This window comes from Hydra vulgaris, chromosome 03 (assembly GCF_038396675.1).
Source record: "Hydra vulgaris chromosome 03, alternate assembly HydraT2T_AEP".
NCBI lineage: Eukaryota > Metazoa > Cnidaria > Hydrozoa > Anthoathecata > Hydridae > Hydra > Hydra vulgaris.
Window position 1 is genome coordinate 2,242,214 of NC_088922.1, and position 17,787 is coordinate 2,260,000.

The 17,787-nt window shown below is 28.5% G+C and overlaps 1 protein-coding gene across 1 annotated transcript in view; it reads right to left on the bottom strand.

The window, feature by feature from the left end:
- The window catches only part of LOC100213181 (hatching enzyme 1.2), a 58,001-nt gene that overhangs the window by 34,680 nt on the left and 5,534 nt on the right, over positions 1-17,787 (bottom strand). Inside the window, exons 3-6 of the mRNA XM_065792908.1 lie at positions 15,824-15,941; positions 13,894-14,000; positions 11,396-11,467; positions 9,848-10,067 (exon numbers count right to left, since the gene is read on the bottom strand). Coding sequence (XP_065648980.1) covers positions 9,848-10,067; positions 11,396-11,467; positions 13,894-14,000; positions 15,824-15,941 — 517 coding nt within the window. The remainder of the gene's footprint in view (positions 1-9,847; positions 10,068-11,395; positions 11,468-13,893; positions 14,001-15,823; positions 15,942-17,787) is intronic.

Genomic DNA, 17,787 nt, shown 5'->3' on the forward strand with positions numbered 1-17,787 from the left:
TCGATGGTGCATTAGGACAAAAGCCATTTGTAGAATTATGACAACTTATGGAGAAGTTTATGAAACATTGTTTCAGCTAGCAGGCGACAGGTCAGTACGTGTTGATGCAAGAGCCAAAATCTCAGGCTTAGCTAAACAAGTTTCTAAGGCACAAACCTTTTATTGGGTCCTATTATGCGATGCTCTGTTTTCCAAATTTGAAATGGTAGCCATAGCTTTACAGAGCCCATCACTGAGTGCATCATCCGCTGAAAAATGTGTTCAATTCCTTCTGGCTCAACTTCAAGACTTGCGTAGTCAAGAATTACACAGGAAGGCCATCGAGAAAGCTACCACACTGAATCTCGAGCTGCCTAAGGCACAGCGTAGTTCTACAGTTAACCAAGAAGGATTGCATAAAATTGCAAGGACAGAAGCTATTTTGATAGGTTCATGCGCACCCACAAGTAATGCTGCCCCACTTGTCAGCATGCTACTGCAAAGTTTACCAAATAATGTTGATTTTCATATGTTGCAGTTACAGCTGCAACTGCTTCCACAGTTGTTTAAGGACAAGTCACCACCTAAAGATTTACACCAGCTAGCAGCAGCTTTAAAAGACCTTGAACCAAGTACCCGCAGGTTATTTGATATGGTCGAACAGGTAGTTGTGTTGTGTTTATCTGTTCCAATATCCGTAGCTGGTTCTGAAAGATTCTTCAGTGCATTGAGACGGCTTAATACTTGGCTGTGGTCAACAATGTCACAGAGTCACCTCACTCACCTCGCTTTAATGCACATTAATAAAGATTACCTAGACAAGGTTGACATTACAGCACTCATGGAGGAGTTTGGAGCAAGAATGTTGTCCGTGCCAGTAAAGTGGTGTACTGTTATGATGAAACACAAATTAAATTTGTATGTCGTTAGTGTATTAATAAAATGTGTTGAAAAAATATTGTTGAAAGAATGTGTTCAAAAGAAATGTTGAAAAGATATATAGTTTTTTAATATCTATTATTTTTTAATATTTATAATTTTGAATAAATTTTGTTGAAAAGTATGTGCCAAAATTGTCACCATGTTTGAACAAAAAAATATTTTATATTTATTTCAATAGAAAAGCTGTGAAGAAAAATGAAATTTTAGTTTTGTTAATTAAATATAGCTTTTTGTTAAATTTAGAAGATATTGAATTTTTTTTTAATTTTCATGTGAAAAGCTAATAGTGACAATTTTGTCGCGAATGAAAGCAATTAACGTATTTTTCCACAGTTAATTAGGCATACGACATGAATTAATAGCCTTATGACTAAAATGATTGAGTTATCAACTTTCACAGATTTTTAACGATTAAATATCATTTAAAGTTTGATTTTGTTTACGAAACATAAAAAAAGTATTGTTATTATCATCATGAGGAAAATAAACCTTGAACTAGAAAAAAATATTGTGAAAAGGTTTGAATCCGGACAATCTTATCGTGAAATTGCTGCTGAGTTTGGAAAGTCTCATAATCTCATATATAAAATCAAATTGTGCAATAATTTAGAAGTAAATAAGCCTAAAAGTTGTCAAAAGAAAATGTTTACACCAAGAGACCAAAGAACAATCGCTCGTTTAATTGCTTCTGGAGAGTCTAAAATTGCAAAAGATGTTACTAATTTAATGAATAACAGCTATGGGACCCATGCTTCAGTGCGGACAGTCAATAGAGAACTAGTAAGAATTGGTTTTTAATCAAGAAGAAAGATCAAGAAGCCATTGTTAGTTTCTCGTCACCACCAAGCTCGTTTAAATTATACTAAACTTCATGCACACATGCCTTTTGATAACTTTTATGACTGGATTTGGACAGATGTAAGTAAAACTAATATTTTTGGATCAGATGGTATAAGATATTCTTGGAGAAAGCCTAATTCACCATTAATTGCTCGAGATTTTACACCAACCGTTAAACATGGTGGAGGAAAACTCTTGTTTTGGGGATGTTTCTGTGCTCTTGGAGTCGGTGAATTAATGGAAATTAATGGGTATTTCAATTCCCTTCGAAAATGGGGCAGAAGTGTACGTCACACGATGTTCATGCAAGACAACGACCCCAAGCATAAGTCTGATAAGACCATTAAATTCCTTTACGAGGAGAAATTGAAAGTCGTTGACTTGCCAGCACAAAGACCTGATCTTAACCCACTCGAAAATTTATGGTTTTTAATTATTAAAGTTAAAAACGGGTTTACAACTTTCTTACTCCTATTGCGGCATTCCTCGAGTGTAATTTAGTACCTAGAGGTTTGGTACTCAATTACACCCGAGGAATGCTGCAAATTGGTTGCTAGTGTTCCTGAAAGAATTCAGGCTGTAATTAAATCTAAAGGAAGATACACTCGATATTAATTTACTACAATATGTTATTTGCTTTCATTTGCGATAAAATTGTCACCATTAGCTATTCACATAAAAAAAAAAAAAAAAAAAAATCAATATCCTCTAAATTTAATTAAAAGCAATATTTTCAGTTATCTAAGTCTTAAATTTAATTAATAAAACTAAAATTTCATTTTTCCTCACAGCTTTTCTATTTAAAAAAATATAAAATATTTCTTTGTTCAAACATGGTGACAATTTTGGCACATATGTATATACTCTGTTCCGTATTGTTAACAATTTGTACTTGGTTAATTTAAAAAAATTGTTTCAAAGATATATACTCTTTTCTTTTTTGTTAACAATTTATGCTTTTGTTGATAAATAAATTTTGTTAAAAAGATTTTTTATCAACAATTGTCCTTTTTAATTATGGCATCTTCCGTTTAAACATTTAAAAGTTTCTATTTTCCTTCATTAAATATGTTTAACTTAAATTTATTGCTTTTTTATAAAGGTAAGTATACAAAGTGTTATAAAATAAGTTTTTGTAACTCTCATTAAATTTTCAGAATTTTTTGTTTAGAGATTATTTTCTCCATAATAATATTCAAATGTTTTACATATATATAAATATAAGTGTATATATATATATATATATATATATATATATATATATATATATATATATATATATATATATATATATATATATATATATATATATATATATATATATATATATATATATATATATATATATATATATATATATATATATATATACATTTTAACATATAAACACACACATTTTAATTTTTCTGATTTGTATTAATGACCTTTTTTTTTAAAATGTTAAATATATATAAAAAAAATTAAAATAGTTTAAGAAGTTTCAATATTTCCAAGTTTCTTCACTTAAAGCAAATATATGATTTTTTACAGAAGTTTTCTATTATTACTTTTGTATTTACTTATTATTGTTTATTTATTTTTGCATTAAATGCGTTTCAGAGTTATGAAAGAGATTTTTGACGGAGGATAACATTTTACCGTTCAACGCTAGCAGTATTTGCTGATCAGACAGTCCTTTATTTTTTTTTCAATTTGCCTTATTTATGAGTTCTTATCAATAAAAATTTATGAGTTCTTATCAATAAAAATTTATGAGTTCTTATCAATAAAAATTTATGAGTTCTTATCAATAAAAATTTATGAGTTCTTATCAATAAAAATTTATGAGTTCTTATCAATAAAAATTTATGAGTTCTTATCAATAAAAATTTATGAGTTCTTATCAATAAAAATTTATGAGTTCTTATCAATAAAAATTTATGAGTTCTTATCAATAAAAATTTATGAGTTCTTATCAATAAAAATTTATGAGTTCTTATCAATAAAAATTTATGAGTTCTTATCAATAAAAATTTATGAGTTCTTATCAATAAAAATTTATGAGTTCTTATCAATAAAAATTTATGAGTTCTTATCAATAAAAATTTATGAGTTCTTATCAATAAAAATTTATGAGTTCTTATCAATAAAAATTTTGTAATTTTTTTCAACTACCTTTTATTGATTTTTTGAACAACAAAACATATTGATACATTGCAATAATATTTTGTCAATAATGAATAATAACTTAAATATATAACATTACTCAGTTGTAAAGATTACAATTTATTTATAACTTTAGTATCAGTTCTTGAAAGAAATAACTTTACACATTGATGTATTATTTTAAAATATTTATTTAAATAAGAGAAGAGGTAGAATAAAGTCGATAATTATTTATGTTTTATTTGCTTACACTTTATTTTAGATAAGTTAAGAGAGAAAATTAAAAATTCAATCTTAAAATCAAAGTTCAACTTTTTATTATATTATTCATTATTTTGACACACTCCTTCGATGCTTAGTTATGTCTGATGATTTAATAAGTGAAATCATTAGACTTCGTCAAAATAAAAGAAACCAGGCTAAGCGAGATGAATTGAACCGTCGCCAAAATGAAATAGATGAGCTTAGGTTAGCTGAAATAAATCGTCATTGAAATGAAAGAGATTAGTCTAGGTGAGCTGAGATAAATTGTTGTCGAAATGAGAGAGATAAGCCAAGGTAAGCTGAAATAAATTGTTGTAGAAATGAAAGATATCAGGCTAGGCGAGAACTCAGTAAGTATAAATGCATCGCATAGCATAAAATAGTATTGCTATAAAAAGTAACTCATAAGTAATCTCATAAAATTAAACCATATTTGTCAGTGTTGTGGTGCGAAGAAGTTTTTGAATAAAACTCATTTTTGGGCCGCTATTCAGGGCCGCCATTCAGGAAAAGTTAGCTCCGCTTTCTCCATATTCACCACTTTTGACTGATTTCATGACAGGAAACCATGTTGATCATCCTGTCAATCAAAAATATTTTAAACACCTAAGGAGTTATAGCTCCTCTCCACCTTTTGCTTCCTTTACAGCCATAATAGCTCCCCCCTCAAATAATGGCCCTTTCTGTTTTAGGGTCTATGGGCAAATTTTGTATCGTGTTGGAAATTTGAGGCCTGAAGAAGGTTTTCTACCCACATATTGTCAGTTTAATATATATGATCCTAATTCAGCAGCGTCATTCAGAATGGAGCAACCTGGTAATGATGGTTGTATAAATGAGTTAATGCAAATTGCAATAACAAATCTTGAAACTTTCACAAAAGAAAAACAGCCTAACAAAGTTTCTTATTTGTTATCCGTTTAGTCACATTTTTAAGTTTTTAAATAAATAAATAGTACATAACAAATCAGTATGTATTAAGTGTATTTAATTATATAACTATATAATTAAATAATTAAATAACTTTGTTCCATTTTTATGTCGAATTCTTTCTATTATGACTGATTTTTTAAAGTTCCTACATAGCTTAATATAAGAAATGTTCGGAATGTTGATTGTATTCAAAAAGCTAAAACAAAGCTTAATACCATTTAATAAAGAATATATAGCAATAAAACAATTTTTCAATTGTTTTTATAAGTATTTTTAATACTTTTTTATGTTGAATAGAATATTTTTTTAAATTTTTATTAAAGTTTATATTTTTATTTTATCACAAGAAAAATACGTTTTTTGTTTCTCAATTAAATTTCTATATTTCATTATCTGTGGAACTATTGTTTTGAATGAATTTATTGGCTGTTTTTGTTTTGTTTTATATATTTCGGTTATTTTTTTATATGTGAATAGAAACCATTTATACTTTTGTTGCCTTTTGTACTCGAAGTTTCCACTTGCATTAAGTATTGATTTTTGGCACAAACAACAGGTTTAATAATTTATTCGTCTAATTCGGCAGTTAAAACAGCTCAAAACTATTCAACTAGTGCTTATCAGAGTCTTGTTTCCCAGCCTTCTGGAAAGCAGCATCTGTTATCGTTACTTTCAAAATTCTGGAGAGCAATCTGATTCGTCTAATTACCATGCCATTTGTCTTTTTCTAACGTAAGCAAAGTTTTTGAATCTATAATTAACTAACACTTAATCTCTCATCTTGTATCTAATAACTTACTTTCTGATCATCAAAATGAATTTCGATGTTCTCGTTCTACAGCTGATTTGCTAACAGTAATAACCGATAGGTTTTATCGTACATTTAATAAAGGTGGAAAGGTTAAGGCTATCGCTCTTGACATTTTAAAAGCTTTTGATAAAGTTTGGCATGCTGGTCTTTTACATAAGCTTTCTTCTTACAGTGTATTTACATTTAAAAGATTATTGAATCCTTCCTTTCCAATCATATTATAAAAGTTGTTCTCGATAGATAGCACTCTACTTCTTATTCTGTAACTTCAGGGGTTCCTCAAGGTTCTATCCTTGGCCCTATACTTTTTTTAGTTTACATTAACAATTTTCCAGATATTCTTACATCTTAGGAGACATTGTTCGCTGATAATATTACCATTTATTCTTGTCATGAAAGAAGCCAACAGTTTCATATTGCTTGGTGGGGGCATTTGAGCCTGAAAAGGATCTCACTTATGCTACAGCATGGGGTTCGCAGTGGCTGATAAACTTTAATTCCGATAAAAATAAATTTTTTTTAGTCAATGGTTATCGCAACACTTTAGATCTTCCTATATTTATGAACGGTAATGTACTTGATGAGTCATCTACCTTCATCTTCTAGGTTTAACTCTTACTTCCGATCTTTCTTGGAAACCATATATCAAATTCGTTGCAAAATTAGCACCTACTAAGGTTGCATCTTTTTATCGAGCGCGACACTTTTTTACTCTGAATTCTATTCTCTATCTTCTAACGATGCCCTTTCTTTTTTAGTCAAGGTGCGAAAACGGATTGTAAACATAGTTGGACCTGCTCTTGCAGCTAACCTCCAACCATTATCACATCACCGTAATGTTACTTCTCTTTCTTTTTTCTACAGATATCATTATAGGCACTGCTCTAAAGAGCTAACGTCTCTTGTGCCATCTACTAAAATTCATTCTCGTGTTACTCGTCATTCAATTAAGTCTCGTCTTTTTTCTGCGACTGTTCCTAAGTGCTCCAAAAACTCTTATTCCTCTAATTTTTTTCCTCTATCATCAGTTCTTTGGAATTCGCTTCCTTCATCTTTCTTTCCTGATTCATATAATTTGCAATCTTTTGAGTCGTCTGTCAATCGTTATCTTGCTCTACAACTTACATCTTTTCTCTTCTAGTAACGTCCAACTCTAATTAGTGGTTGCTTGCAACCTTGTTCAAAGCGAAGATGTTTAAAAAAAAATTGAATGAACTTGTTTAGAGTTTTTCACAAAAAAGCTTTTAGAAAAAGTATCAAACAGATAAAGCTAACTTATTTAAAATAACTAGATTTCTTTAGGCCGTTTTTTAATGTCCAACTTTGCTTTTTAAACAAATCTTAATGAGAGGATAAAATATTATTACGGCCTAAGTTTCGAAAAACACCTGAAGAAATGTTATGCAACTGTTATATATGTTCAAGATACTTTTATTATTCAAAAAATATTGAGGTAAATAAGTACAGTTATAAAGTAAAGAAAACTAATTGTTAACAAAAAGCTAAAAACTTTAAGTCGATTGATTTTCTGCTGTTTACTATAATAAATTAAAGTATAGAGACCAAATTGGGAACAAGTTTAGAAAGAGTCGGGTGATGAACAGACTTACCACGACCCATATCTTACCACGACTCGTATCGTACGGTTTATGACAGCTAGTATGTTTAATGATTACTTAAAATAATAACCAATAACCCAGGGCCGTCCCGAAAAGATTTTAAAGGGGGTGTAACGAATCTGGTTTTCGCCCCTTAAAACCAAAAAACACTCGAATACTCGAGCATTCTATATATATATAAAAAAAAAAGTTATTGATAATCATATCAAAAAAACTTCGTGAGTTTTTAAAAGGTATTAGATAACAAAGGATAACTAAAAGAGAAGATTAAGTAAATAAACAGTTAGCAAAATGCAAAAATGTTTTGGAACCACTATTCGCCAAAACACTATGGCTATATGGAATAGTAAAAATAATACTGTTTTGCACGTGATGAAAAAGAGTACTGGGAGTTTGGCTGTACTCTACATAAGTTTTAGTTACTATAAATTTTTTTGATCATCCACACTTTCCCCTTTAATTTTTATAGCTTTATCCTAAGTGCTTAAGATTTTTATTAACGTAGTCAAAGATTTAAATTTACGATTGTCTTAACTTTACTAAAAATTGACCATGTTTGTTTTAAATTGAGTTTATGCTTCTCTAATAAATTTAAAAATTATCTTTTGATTCTTCACTTACAGGAAACAAAACCTTGTTATGAAGTATTTTCACACGTTGTTAACAATAAAAAAGAAACGCTTGAACAATTCAAAACTGAATCGAAACACCTTTTATTATGTATTGGCTCTAATATAATCGATTATTATTTTTTATTAAGAGAATTAGAGATTGACTAAGTTTAAAACATATCGTTGTTTAACTTTTTACGCCGTTCAAGAATCTTTAGTTTACTGTTTCCCTTAAAAAGTTATGAGTTTAAAACGGAAAAGGTGGCTAATTGTTAACTTTGTGAATGAGACTTTTATAAATTAGTTATGTTTTAGCTATCCAATGAATTATAGTTATCCAACTATTAGTATTCATGTTTTAGTCGTAGATGAACACGTGACAAATTTTAACTCGTTTGCATCGAAAACAATATCGTGTTAATATGCTTATCAAGAAAGTTCTAAATTTACAATTAGCTCATTTGCTTGCTGCAGCTTTGCAACAATTGTTATACTCCAAATAAATCAAGAAACAATCTTTGCTCTGGCTACAATAACGGCAGCAAACCAAGTCAAGTAAAAAAAGTGAATGTTACAAATGTAAAAATTCACAAAAAGTGTCACAAAATTTCACAAGTGACAACTCAACTCGAACTTCAGAAAAACTTATTAGTTAGTTTTTCTTTTAATTATCCACCAATATGCATATTTTCCCCATAAAATAGTTATAAACAAGCAATTTTTTGAAAACGTTGGTGTGGAAAAAATGGAAAGTTTCATTTTACAACAGCATTTTTTTCGACCTTTTTTTTCTTCACCATTTTTTTTTTAACCATTTTTTTTCACGAATTAAAGTTTTTTAAAAAACTAAAGAATTTTATTTAAAATATTATAATAAAGCTCAATTTTCTCTTTTAAAAAAAAAAATTTTTGAAAAAAAACTTATTACAACTCTTACCTTTTTTATTTTGCCCCATTTTACTCTATATAAAGTATATATACAATTATTCAATATATAAAAATATATTTAGCGATAGAGGTACAGACTTATCGAATTTTAGTTGACAAGCTCCGCCCTTAATTTTTCCTAATATGCCAAAATAAATTTTATGTAAATTATAACAAAAACGTTATACAAGGATTCTTCAATAAGTACTGTTTAAGAATACTTCAATTTATACTTTTTAATGAGACAACCGCCTTACTTCCCACACTTATGCTACATCACTGACCTTACTGCAATCGCCAAAATTTTATAGGAGATTTAAAAACTGTACTTTTTTATTTGAGATTATTTGTAGAAAGTTTTTGGGTAAGTTATAATTTTTGGTTAGGGTGACATTATTACGTTGATTGCCACAAATTAAATTGTTGACAAATAATTTAGATGAAGATGGTTTTTTAAATGTCACATAAAACTTAGTCCCACACACCTAAATGGTTTTTTTACACTGGTCACAAACTATCTATTCTTTACGAGGTTGTTTGCATTTTTTGCTTTAAATCCAAACAACAAACAAGTTTGATCATTATAAAAAGTTCCTACATTTTTTCCTTTTTTTTTCTTTTTCTTCCGTCACTGAAACATAGTTTAAATGACAAAGTTCTAGTAAAAGTTTTATGTTTATATGTGCATATACAAGTAGCAAAATTATTTATAAGTGTTTTATTTTCTTTATTTAGGCTTATAAAGTTCAACTAATGAAGAAGGATTTATAATAGCTTATTTGCAGTTATACATGGCATTAATTTGTTGAATATCAATTTTACTAAATCCATTTCTATTTCCAATAACATTTTGCTTCGATGGATCAGTAGTTGTGATAGTAATTCTACCGTTACCAAATGCAGTTTGACCATAGTGCATAATCGATTCATAATCATAAGGCGTTCCCAAGCTATCTACAGATCGTTGAGTTTGTTTGAGAAAGTTGAATCGCATTTCTTGAATAAAAAAATAAGTCTATCAATAACATTTTTTAAATTAGTTATACTGCAAGTGTAAGTTTAGTTTTAAGTCTAGTTTAAAGTTTTGTTTTCAATTTATTTTTATGTCTAGTTACTTATCAAGTTTTTAATGTAGCTATGCGTTAAATTCTAAACATGTTTTTGAGATTCTAAATTTTAAATAATCTTCGGGACTGTTTTCAAAAATATACTTTTAACAATTAACGTGGTTGTTTAACCGTGGTTGTAAAAAATTAATAATTGCAGTTTGTTGAAGAACTTTTAAAATTTATGAATAAAAAAAAAATGTATTTAAAAAAAAAATTTAAGAAATAAAATTTAACTGTCATCGTTGTGCATGTATGTAGCGCGTAGTATTTACTATGAAGTAAGGTAGACCGAGGAGTGTTTGTCCTCTTCTTTTTCTTTAATGTGTAACATTATTAGCTTCTCATGTTTTATTTTAATTTTTTATGGAAAAAGGTTGGCATAACCTTAGACTATCCAAAAATAACAATAATAAAATATTATTGATTGGTTTCCGATTTCTATTTTTCGCATTTTTTTATTAATTAATATTTTTATTTTTTATTTTTTTAGATTAAAAGTATTTTTCATGTTTCGAATAAATATTTTATTTTTTATTTTTTTAGATGAAACATTTTTCGATTAAAAACCGTCAATCACAGTGAGCATAAACATGCTAGAGACACTGTTTAAAAGTCTGCACCCTTCCAAACTTGATCCAATTAAGATGATACTTTTTGGAATGAGACTTAAATTACTGCCAACTTTTACCTAAATTCCGAGCTCGTTAAAGCACGTAGTATTTGAATAAACTTGACTAGGCCAACCCGTCCCTACGACTAAACTACCCCGGTCTACCTTATTACGTAATCTAATTAAAATATAAAATAATTTGGAGAACTGCAATGGTACCTCATTACAAAAGTTTGAAAATTTCATTAATGATAATAAAAAGATTAAAATAAAAATTTGAGAGGTATAAATGGTTCAAATTAAGTTAGTATGCTTTTCCTCTTCTAACAAATTTTAGTCAAAAAACTTTTAAAATTTATACTTTTAAACTTTTATTATTAAAAGCTTTAAATTGTTTGTTGAAGTTTTAAAACATCAATAATTAAAAATTGAGAGAACTTTTTTCAAATCTATTTATATGTCTGTAAATTACCATGCTAAAAACTTTTAAGTGTATTTTCACATCTAGTTCAAGTATTTTGTTCGCTCTAGTTATTTGTGTTGTTTAGTCAACTTCTGAATAAAGAAACAAAATAAAAAATAAAAAAAGAATTAAAATAAATTACTTGTTGGAATGTAACCCCAATGTATTGTAATAAAATTATCTCGATCAGGTCTACTCTGTTCATGAAACAACCCTAAAATTCAATCACAAACATATATAAAATGCAGGTCTCGAGACTAAAATCTAGATCTCGAGACGTCTCGAGACTTACACTCAATTGTCTTAGTTTCGGTCTTTGTCTTGAAGCTTGGAGTCTTGGTCTTGGTCTTGATCTTAAAAACCTGAAATAATAGTCTTGGTCTTTACCTGAGACCTTTACTGTCTCGTACTTTCATGATCTTTACAAAAATATCAACACAATGAACAAGTTAATAACTGATAATAGCACGTTTATCACCGCAATATATCGTTGATCACCGCATGTCTTCTATATGTGTTTATATGTGCTATTCTTAGCTTCTTAGTGTGATGGTCGTGCACTATTTATTTTAGTACATTTTGTTTTTAACAAAGTTAGTTTTCCGTAATTATTAAAGATATCTTTTGTTTACTGCATCAGTGCTCTACATATTCAATGACATAATTATACTATGCACGTGTTATTACATAAATATACTAATTATACATAATATACATAATGCACGTGTTATTACATTTTATAATAGAGTAATGTGCATAAATGTTAAAATAATACATCAACTAAAGGCCTAAAATTATGCACATACGTGTGAAAATTATTGTAAATCTTTATCTTGGTTTTGTGAAAACTTTTAAAGTCTTAGTCTTGTTCTGGGGTTTATATTTTGATTTCTAAGTCTTGATATTGGTTTTGAAATCTTTAGTCTTGATATTGGTGTTGAAATCTTTAGTCTTGGTCATGGTCTTAAGCCCAAATGTTATGGTCTTAGTTTTAGTCTTGGCCTTTACTGTTTTAACTATATATCTGGTTAAATTAAAAAATACATAAATTTTGATTTATTAATTTTATGAAAAAACTTTTTCAGGATTTGATGCATTTAATGTTGGAGCATCCACTGCGTGTTGTGTGAGAGAATTCCACTGTACTACAACTTTTTCGTAATATAGTTAAATCTCTCCACGCATCTTCTTAAAAACTGATGTTCGAATTCTTTGTCGCGGCTGTGCAAACTGTATATGTCGTACCTAATCAGTTGGTGCTGTTGGACTAGAAAATTTAATTTTTCTATGTTGTTGAGTATCTTAGACTGCTGGATAATGTCTCCGCGTAAACAGCGTTTTTTTAAGGAGGTAATTCCAAGTGTCTGCAGACGTTTTTTTTGTGTCCATATGGCTAATAGATGATATCGCCTTGGTGACGCTAATAGATGATATTGCCTTGGTGAATTAAACTTCTTGAACATTCTCAAGTAAATTAATATCCATATCATGTAACGGTGACGGATTGAATGACAAATTCAAAATATAGCTGGAAATATGTTACATAGAGTGCGCGTCACAAAGTTAAGCTTCTGCAGCAGAAAGCATTTTTAGGCTTTCCTATTTTGCGATTGGCTTTGAAAGCTGCTTTTTCAACATGTGGTTTGACTTTTAGGTCATTTGAGACAGGAACGCTGAGATTATATTTAATAGTTGTAGTTGCAAATGTGTTATGTATGCTATCAGTGGTTTCCATGGAGTACTCTAGTGTTAAACGTTGCTTTTGAAAACCGTATAAAGTGTAATGATTTGTTTTTCAAAGATCTTTGTTTTTGAGCTCTAAAATTTTTTAATCTAAAAAATATTAGTTTTAGAAGATAAATCTACTAAATAGAAATTTAGTAAATTAGTTAAAAAAAAGTAAGATTATAAAAATTATTTATAGGTACAGAACATGGAAGCAATTAAAATAACACACCTTATACAATATTATCATTTTGTCATTTTGCAACTAAAGTCACATAAGTTCTTTGTATAAATAGTTAAAAAAGTTTAATTGAGGTATGTTAATATTTAGTGGGTTTCCTTTTATTTCAATAACTGCGGGACAACAATGGCCAAATGACAAGATCAATTTGGCATCGTTGAGGCGTAATGGCGTCCTAAGCAGCCTTTACTTCAATCCAAAGTTGATCTGAACTTGCTGCGGTTGCCCAATTTATACTTCTGTCAACTTCTGTGACTGTGTAGACCTCCTCAAAACATCAATCTTTTATAAATAAAGTAATAGCATTGAAGACTTTCTTACGAGAACAATTCAATATATGAGCTATTTTAATCCTTTATCTCAAAATGTCTGTCTTGTTCTCGGAAGACATTTATTTCATGTTTACCACGTCCCATAGTTAATAGATGATAAATTTTACTCAATGAATTACGAGAATACCCTCAAAAAACTGAAAACAATAATTTTCTTTTGACATAATATAAGAATTTATTTTTAAGAAAAAGTAGATGTTTGCTATTTAAAATAAAAAACAAAATTTGGTATCAAAAAGAAAAACCAACTTATCATGAAAGTGTCCTATTAATACTGTCGCCGCTTTATGTGCGCGTCTTTAAATTTATTATTATCTTGTTTTATTATACATATTTATATACCAATACTGTGTCCAATCTCATGTAATATGGTTCCATGTCCTAGGCAACCGTTAGCTAACGAAACATTATTAACTCTTCCATCTTTATAACCAACCGGAGAGGAGCAACTGTAAAATATAATTTTTTTAAATATAATATTATATTAGATTACAATGACATGAAGTTAGATATATACATAAAATTGAATCACGAATAAATTGAAAAAACACAATGACAATAAGCAAAGTGAAGACAGCATAAGCTTTTAAAATAGTGTTGCATAGATGACAGAAAAGTAATTTTAAATTCAGAGATAATCAATAGTTAATAGTTGAACAATTATTAAATTAAATTAAATTATTATTATAATAATTAGGTTCGTTAAATCAAAAATTAAAATATTGAAAAGTTTTTATTAAATTTTTTAAAAACTTTTATTTAAGTAGTTGAGGTAAAAAAAAATGATTTATGGATATGATTTATTCCAACTGTGTACACACAGTTGGAATCATGCGCTAAGGGAATCAATGTAAGCATGCATTATTCTTAACCACCACCACCAACAAACCTCTAATTTGTTTTTTATTAGTTGAAAAATAAATATCAGATTATACCTTTGATATTTCAGGGTTATGGTTAGGGTTTTATATTTATGATTTATTGATTTCCCAGTCCTTTTCATCAACTCTCAATTCTGGTCAGTTAGTAGGTTTAGCTGTTTTGAGCACAAAGTTCAAATTTTTTTAAATTGTTTCATAGCCAGTTTTATCATAATGAGTTTAGATAATTGCATAACACGTTAGTTTAATTAGGTAAACTCATTAGCATAAATTTGATCATTAAGTGTCGACCACATTCTTTTTTTCCAAACTTGTCATATTATTTTTTATTCTTTATATTCTTCCCTGTTTATCATCTATACTTAAGAAACATTAGACCCAGACCCCAAAAATTTGCTGATGTTTAATAATTATTACTGCACTAGAATATGGTAGGGGTTGGCAACCCGCTGCTTGCAAGCCGTAGCCGGCTCTTTTATTTAAATTATGAGGCTATCAAGACTTTTTGTGGTTTTAGATCTAAAGAAAAAAGAATGGAAAAAATCAAAAATATTCTACTTTCTGAAAAAAACAATTTACAGAACAATAAAAATAGCAGAGAATGCGCCATGATGGGTAATGCGGCATCACAACAGTTTTCTAATACAATACTGTCGTATATATTTTCTTTAGCGTGTTATAAGTCATGTGACTTTAAGGATACTGTCCAAGTAGGGCAATATGTATCCCGCCAGGGTATACCCAAAGAACTGCTAATATTGTTTCTGTTTAAAGGACAAAATCGTGGAGAATCTCTATCGCTACAGATGGTGCAAAGAGTATGAGTGGTTATAATAACTTTGTGTTTCGTTTGAAGAAAATTTTTTTATCTTTTTAAAGTTTTTGTTGCATTATCACCAAGAGGCACAGGGTACGTAAACATTTTCTTTCGAGAATCAAGAGGTCAGTGAATCAAACATATTAAAACATTTTTATCGTCAAATGCTTTCGAATACCCGGGGTTAAATTATGATAGTTGGTTAGAAAAATTCTATTTTGCTTTATTTTTGAAAATGTAAACTCTTTTGAAAGTCAATTATTTATGTTTGTTCAAGATATTACCAATCAAAATTTATTTTATTTCTTCCGTTTAAAAAAGAATCAAAAAATATCAATAAAACTTATAAATTCACACAGCTATAAGTATTATTAAAAAGAAAATAGGACTGCTGTAAATAAAGTTATCCACTTTTGAACAGCAAACAATTATAGATTGACTAACTGAGACAACTCTAGCTCTGAGAGTACAATGTTTGATGCTTAAACTTTTTTGTTTTAGATGTTATTAAAGTTTAAAGGTTAATAAACAAAAATAATAATGATAATTTGAAATTAAAAATTTTATTAATTACCCTTCTCCAACAAAGAAATTTAGGTAAGTGTTTTCTTTGCTTCTTTTGACAAACTTTAAACACGTGAATTTATGGTAATCATCTATAGCATTCATAATACTTTGATGGTCGTTTATGTCTAAATATAAATATTATAGTTAAATATAAATTGTATAAATATTGAGAAAAGCAAGAGCTTAATTAATAATACTTAAATAAAAATTAATAAAGTTATGTATAAAACTACTTACGAATTGTATTATATGCCATATAGAATTGTTACGTTAAAATGTTACATAAATTTTTTTGTTAAACACTGTAAATATTCGAAGTTATTACTTTTGTAGAGCCCGAAAAATACCATTAAGAGGTAATGTTATATTAGGCAATTAAATATTAAAATAAAATAATATTATAATTATTAGTTAAAAAGTTATGTAACTTTTAAACCACAAAGTTTATGATTTTTTGTTTGTTTGACTTTTGACGTTTTGACGTCAATAATTAATATTTTTAGGAAACGCCTCAACCTTTCCATAACGTCCGTTTTTTACAGCCTTGCATCAAAAGTAGCAATCAATAAGACCGTTATTAATCAAAACTGAGAATATAACAATAATAAAAGCAATAGTAATTGAAGACCTCGGTGCAAAAACGATTATATCCATTTTTACAAATTGTTCAGGAGAAGGAAAAAACTTATTAACTTTGAAATTTTTATTTTCTCTCAATTTTTTAAGTTCTGCGTAGTTTAGTATAAGATGTTTTTTGTAAATTTTGTTTTTGTATCATCAACACTAACTACAATATAAAAAAAATAAACTCAAGGAGTTACCTCGTTTTTGCACTAAGCAGATAAAATTAAATTTATTACTATCAAGATCCGACACAACAAGATTAGAATTAACAAAAATACCAAACAGGTTTCATAAGTGCTATATTTATTTATTTATTATGTTAAATTTCCTTAAAAATGTATTAACTAAGCTTTAGCTGTTTTATTGCCGATGATTATTTTTTTTAAATCCAATAATAGAATACCAGAAATGACAAATAACAAACAAGCAAACTTTCTAAATTGTGTACTGTATTTCATTACTTAAAATATTATATCACAATAAAAAATAAATTTTAGTCTGTGAAGCTATCCTAAGAAAGTGGACCATCTTGTTTTGTACCTTGTCACTTTAACGTGTCATAAAACTACATACAGTTTAGTGGAACATATTTGGCTCCAAGTTTTTTTACTTGTAAATTCTTCGGGTGCTTACTGCTATTAGACCGGAATGTCATTATTTAGTAAAGTCAGACAGGCTCCAAATTTTTGAAAAAAAAATTTTCTTTCAAAAAACCACTGGCCAAACTGCTGCATTTACATATTTTTGTGAGTAATCCATCACACGGTAAGATAAGATTGAAAACTTTTTCTTTCCGTTTATTTAAGACCTTTTTCTTTGAATAAACCAGAGAAACGGCTACTAAAGTTCAAGAACAGCTCTCGCGTTACAAAAACAAACTTGCGATAAATATTTCTTACTAAAAAAAACCTATTCTTCTGGTAAAAGTATTCTTTCTCTTTCTCTTTTCTTTTTCAATCAAGCTAAAACTCGGGTCGCAAGGTTAGAAGCAGTGTCCTGGTTCAAGATAGTGATTTAGTGACAAATTTTTTAGAATGAGCTAAAGTATATAGATAGTGAGCAAATTTATGATTTTTATTTTGTGAACTACGGTTGTCAGACTACAAGTAGAGCTTATTGACTGAAGCAGCAAAAAAATTTTGAATAAAAAAATGCTGACACCTTTCAACATCATTTTGTGCTTTTTTGACAACTGTTTCATTATACATAAAGAAATAAGACTTTTCAGAACTGGCAGCGTATATACAAAAAATTATATTCCCAAAGCTGGTGTTTGAAAAAAATATCACCATTTACCAAATGAGGGAGGGACATGTTTTGCTGATAATCAAATGTTAATAACTCTAC